General features: G+C 37.8%; 1 protein-coding gene across 1 annotated transcript; it reads right to left on the reverse strand.

Annotated features, from left to right (window-relative positions):
* Positions 1 to 205: 205 nt before the first annotated feature.
* On the reverse strand, positions 206 to 3,998 carry LOC137740673 (U-box domain-containing protein 52-like). Its single transcript, XM_068480507.1, has 8 exons — positions 3,765 to 3,998; positions 3,437 to 3,558; positions 3,034 to 3,246; positions 2,322 to 2,595; positions 2,114 to 2,215; positions 1,615 to 2,040; positions 416 to 1,174; positions 206 to 295 (listed from the first exon to the last, which is right to left on the reverse strand). The coding sequence occupies exons 1-8, from the start codon at positions 3,996 to 3,998 to the stop codon at positions 206 to 208; spliced, it is 2,220 nt and encodes a 739-aa protein (XP_068336608.1).
* Between the last annotated feature and the right edge of the window lie 1,028 nt (positions 3,999 to 5,026).

The following is a 5,026-nucleotide window of genomic DNA, read 5'->3' on the forward strand; positions in this document are numbered from 1 at the left end:
TCCAAACACACAGTTGATTTCTCTTTCATACAAGCTTTGCCTCTTTTCCTGAAACTACTTACAGTAAAAACTTTTACAACGTACCAGAGAACAACTCCGATTATGTAGCTGGGCCTTGTCAAGCTGATCACGATGCCGACTAGTGACAATGACAATAAGATAATGTACATGTGAATTTGTTTCCCTGTGAATGAGGAATGTTTTGTCAACTTGAGAACTCCATCTTTCCAGGAAATGATGATGTGCTTGAACGGCTCCTTGAGCTTTCACTTCCAGATGGTTGACTTATCACATCCTTAAACACAAGTGAAGGAATGAATAAACAAATAAACTTGAAGAAAACATAGAAATAGAAAAGCACAAACACAAGCGTTATGGCATGTATGCAGTTCAGGTTTTATGTTATGCGACTCACTTGTATCAAAGGATTCGAGCGTTGTCTCGGTGAGAATACTCCAGTAGCACAAGCCATGACACAATTCAAGCTCTCATCGGCAAGTGCTCTCAATCTGTTAAGTTCAGGCAGCACAACCTTGCCAAGATCTGGCCTGTCCTTTCGCCTCATTTCAGCACACTGTAAACAGAGCTTGGCAAACTTCAAGGCTTCCTCAACTGGCCAATCAGGAACAGCAGGGTCAAGCATCTCAGCAAAAGTCCCTGTCTCAATAGCCCGTTCAATGTGATGAGTCAACGCCATTGGTGGCTTGGCTGTTATAAGTTGTAGAAACATGACACCAAGTGAGTAGATATCAGATTTTGTCCCAAGCAAGCCAGTTTGCTGATACTCTGGGTCGATGTAGCAAAATGTTCCGGCTGTTGATGTCATGTGATACTGAGTGACGGCGTTGGCTACAGATGGAGGGACAAGCCTAGCTAAACCTACATCACTGATCTTGCTCACATAGTTATGGTCTAGCAAGATGTTGCCGGGTTTTAGGTCACGATGTACAAGGGGTTCTGGCTTGGTCTGATGAAGGAACAAAAGCCCCGTCCCAATTTCTGCAGCAATTCGGAACCTTATTTGCCAAGGAATAACTGGGGTGTTACCTCTGCGGAAGAGACGATCTTCCAAGCTCCCATTACCCATGTACTCATATACCAAGCAACCGTAATCTGGGCAAGCTCCAAGGAGTAAAACCATGTTTGGATGTCGTATACAGCTTAATACCTCAACCTGAACAACTTAGGTCAGTCAGATAAATATCCACACTAATACATGATCAACAAATTGAATCCCCATTTAGATTAATGAGTATCAATAATCCTAGAATTCATAATTAAATAATGAGACCTAAGAGGATCACTGCATCAGAAACTACTCGCATGAGTGAAGTTCATATTATATTCTATCTCATTTTACTTTCGTAATATTTTTCTAACATTATCTATGTTTTCTTTTAGTTCTGCCACAGGAAAACCACTCGATCAGTTTTATTTTCGAACAATATGGTCCCATTCTGGAAACAAATATGAAGTTCACTCTTTAATTAATTCATGATCAGATTCAACATAGTAATTACTTAATGGTTAATTTATTGTTTATGATATGAAGAGAGTGTTGTATACTTGAATATATATAGTAGTTAAAAATTGATCATGTTCCATGTCACAAACCTCCTGCTTGAACTGCGACTGTCCTTGAGCTGCATCTGGACGTAGAATTTTTATTGCCACTGTTGTGTGGTCTAGTTCACCTCTGTATACTGGCCCATAGCCTCCTTCACCAATCTTTCGATCTTGTGAGAAATCATTCGTTGCCTTTTCAATCTCCTGAATTGTGTATTTCCTGTACCTAAGATCATATGACCTTGCTTGAAGTGCCTTGTTCTTCTCTTCAGATTCTTTAAAAGCTTTCATTTCTGCAACCCTTCTTTTTTGTGCTTCCAATTCAGCAATCCTTTGAGCTGCTTCAGCTGCCTCAATGGCTGCCTTACATTTTGCTTTCTCCTTCTCCACAAGTGCCAATGCAACTTCCTCAGCATGTCGTGCCGCTTCTAGCCTTTGTTCATCTTCCATTTTCCACTGGTTAATTTCTTTTTCCTGTGATGATTTTTTGGTTAGAACATATGTTAAACAAATTCTATGCTCGATTAAGGTATCGTAAAGTATAGACCTTGTGTTTTGCTATCAGAGCTTCCTTGCACGCTGTACTGTACATTTCCATTGTTTGTTTCAGCTCTAGCTTGAGCCTCCTCATCTCAGCTTCCACATCGTCCTGTTATTGTCGATGCAAATGAGAATGGTATTAGATTTTGACTATATAGTAGGAGGCCTTGCAGATTCCAATGTTTACAATATATGCTGGGAATTATCTGAAGTACCATATTTTGTGATGATGACGATGATTTTCCACTGTCAACTGAACATGATGACATTTCACATTGCAGAGAGCCCATATCTAAAAACTTGTGTCTTGAGTAAGATGATGAAGGGCTTCTGTTGTCCCCGTCCGAGCCGATTGAAAGTCGAGAGTTTATTCCTGATTCTACACCAAAGTCGCAGCGAGGTGACGTACGATCAATGCTTGGCCTTCCACTACTTACAAATGATATATCAGTTTCTGGTGAAAGCTCATATGATTTGTCCATTGAGGGTCTTCCTCTTGCGAACGGTGACCTGTAAATCATTTTTGTTGGGTTAGCCCCTCTCATTGATCATGTATTCCCTTTTTCATAGTTGTTCACACAAACATATAGGCTTTTAGAACTCCGACCGAAAAAGGCATAGCATATGTATATCTACAGCGTACCCTAAAAGAAGTCATCCACGTACGCATTGTATTCAGAGAATAAAAGCATCCAAATCCAAAACCAATTAGTTGCCAATGATGGATAAACTCTCAACATATATACATATATGCATTTCTAGAACATAGATATGCCTATTCACTCAAATGCGATAGGACTAGGAGATTAGGGCTTACTTGATTTGAATGTCACAATCTGGCTGGTTACGAGTAGAACAGTACTGCACCCTATCCGATGCTGCATTAATAAAAAAAACTTCAGTCAATTAGCAACTAATGAAAAACACGATATATGATTATCGTGAGGTGGAAATAAACCTGAAGATCTGGCTTCAGAAACAGTGCTTGGCTGGTGTTGAACTTGACTAGATTGGGCAAAATTTTGGGGTGTGGAAGTAGCATATCGCATGTACGACACCCTTCCTTTGCCAATCACATAAACAGAGCAAAAATCCGGTGCCCTTTTTGACACTGTGCTTGGAACGTCTGTGAGCTTAAATCTTTTGTGGAACAGAACGTATAAAAAAAAAAAAAAAAAAAAAAAATCAGTTTATGCAATTAGGGTTCCAATATTAGAACTGATATTGCCCAAAAAGAATATTAGAATTGATTAAGGTGTATATGTTATATACAAAAGAAATATCTCAAACAGATGTATAAGAAAATGATGAGGAAATAGTTAATGATCACCTGAAAATTCCGCTTTTGGACGGTGTGCCAAGTACCAAAATCTCGATAGTGTTAACCGTAACATAATCGATGATTGCGTTTGGAATGTCATTGTCCTTGATTACCACTTCATTGCATTTTATCTGTTTCAAACATTACAAGGAAGTTGTTACTGACATTCTTGGTATCTCGTCTCTCAGTCTTGGATGAGATTCTAATTCCAAATTCTTTCTCGCCTACTGACCTATTCTCATTCCAGGTTAGTAAACATATCGGGTGCATGATTATGACGTAGGAGATAGAAATAGAAACTAATGAAGAAGCATAAATATAGTAGGAAAGGACTCACATTCTTTTTGGAGCAGAAGGAACGGAAAGAAAGAAAGAGCCCTTGGGTTTGTTGGGGGTCGGAGCCTTCAGGGGAGGATGTTTGATCAACATGGAGCAATGTGAGAGGCCGGCCTCTGGCGAGAAGATGATCAACTGCCCATTTGATTGCATGTTCACTTCCTTTGTCCTTGTCTATGGCCACCGCCACCGACTCCTCTCTCTTTTCTCCTTGCCCTCTAACAATCCTCGACATTACCTTTAGTTATTTTTTTTCTCTCTTAATTTATTTCTATAAAAAATTAATTCATTCAAAGCTCTCCAATTAACAATTCACCAGCTGCTGACCTAGGTTTAAGAAACTCAGAAATTAAGCAATTAAGCTTCTTATTAAATTTAGAGATCAGTTTCTAGTATACTTAATTCGTGCTGGCATCAGTTGGCATTGCCTTGGAAGAAAAACATAAATGCTCAAACCAATTAACTACATCTTCTAACATCCTTAATACGAATTTGTATCTTCTATTTAAAGTTGATTTTCTTGAATTTGTAGAACAAAGTCTCGTTGGTTAAATTTATTTTTACCGACTATCATGGCGACTTATGAATGATAAACATATATCAACTGTCGTATAATGTGTTCAACTAACATGATGATCAGCAACTATAATCTCTTCTCATCCTTTAGGGATTGTTTTGAGTCGTTGTAACTATTGTCTTGTCTTGCCAAATTTTGTGACTTGCATAATAAGAAAATCTATAAGTTGGTAAGTTAAAAAATAGCTACTTTACTCGTTGTCATTGCATTTGCATGGTTCTAGAAGGGCTTTTTTTTTTTCTTTTTTTTTTTTTTTTTTAATTTTTTTCTTTCATTCGGTAGCAAGTTCTAGAGTTCTTGATAGAAAATATATATTAACAAATTTTTCTTCAAAGAAAATACTTTCTTTTGTAATTAGATGTGGTATTTTTTTGGTTTTTATCACAAATGGTCTTTGAAATTGACTCACTTATCAAGATAGTTCCTGAAATTGAAAATCGATCAATAATGTAGTCCCTGAAAATGAGTGTCACAAATCAATGTGATCCTTCCGTCACAATTCTTTCAAAAATTCTGTTACTTACTAATGTGACAATCTTAACTTAGTAGTTTTTTAAGTATTGAAGAAGGGAGATCTTTTAGGTAGAAAAGGACCTTAACCAAGAAACTAATGGTTGGAACTAAATTCGTGCAGATCCACGAATGGAGGTGAAATCCAGTTGAAATTGCCCATGATCCCTAGAGAG

The sequence above is a fragment of the Pyrus communis genome, chromosome 7 (assembly GCF_963583255.1).
Source record: "Pyrus communis chromosome 7, drPyrComm1.1, whole genome shotgun sequence".
Classification (NCBI taxonomy): domain Eukaryota; kingdom Viridiplantae; phylum Streptophyta; class Magnoliopsida; order Rosales; family Rosaceae; genus Pyrus; species Pyrus communis.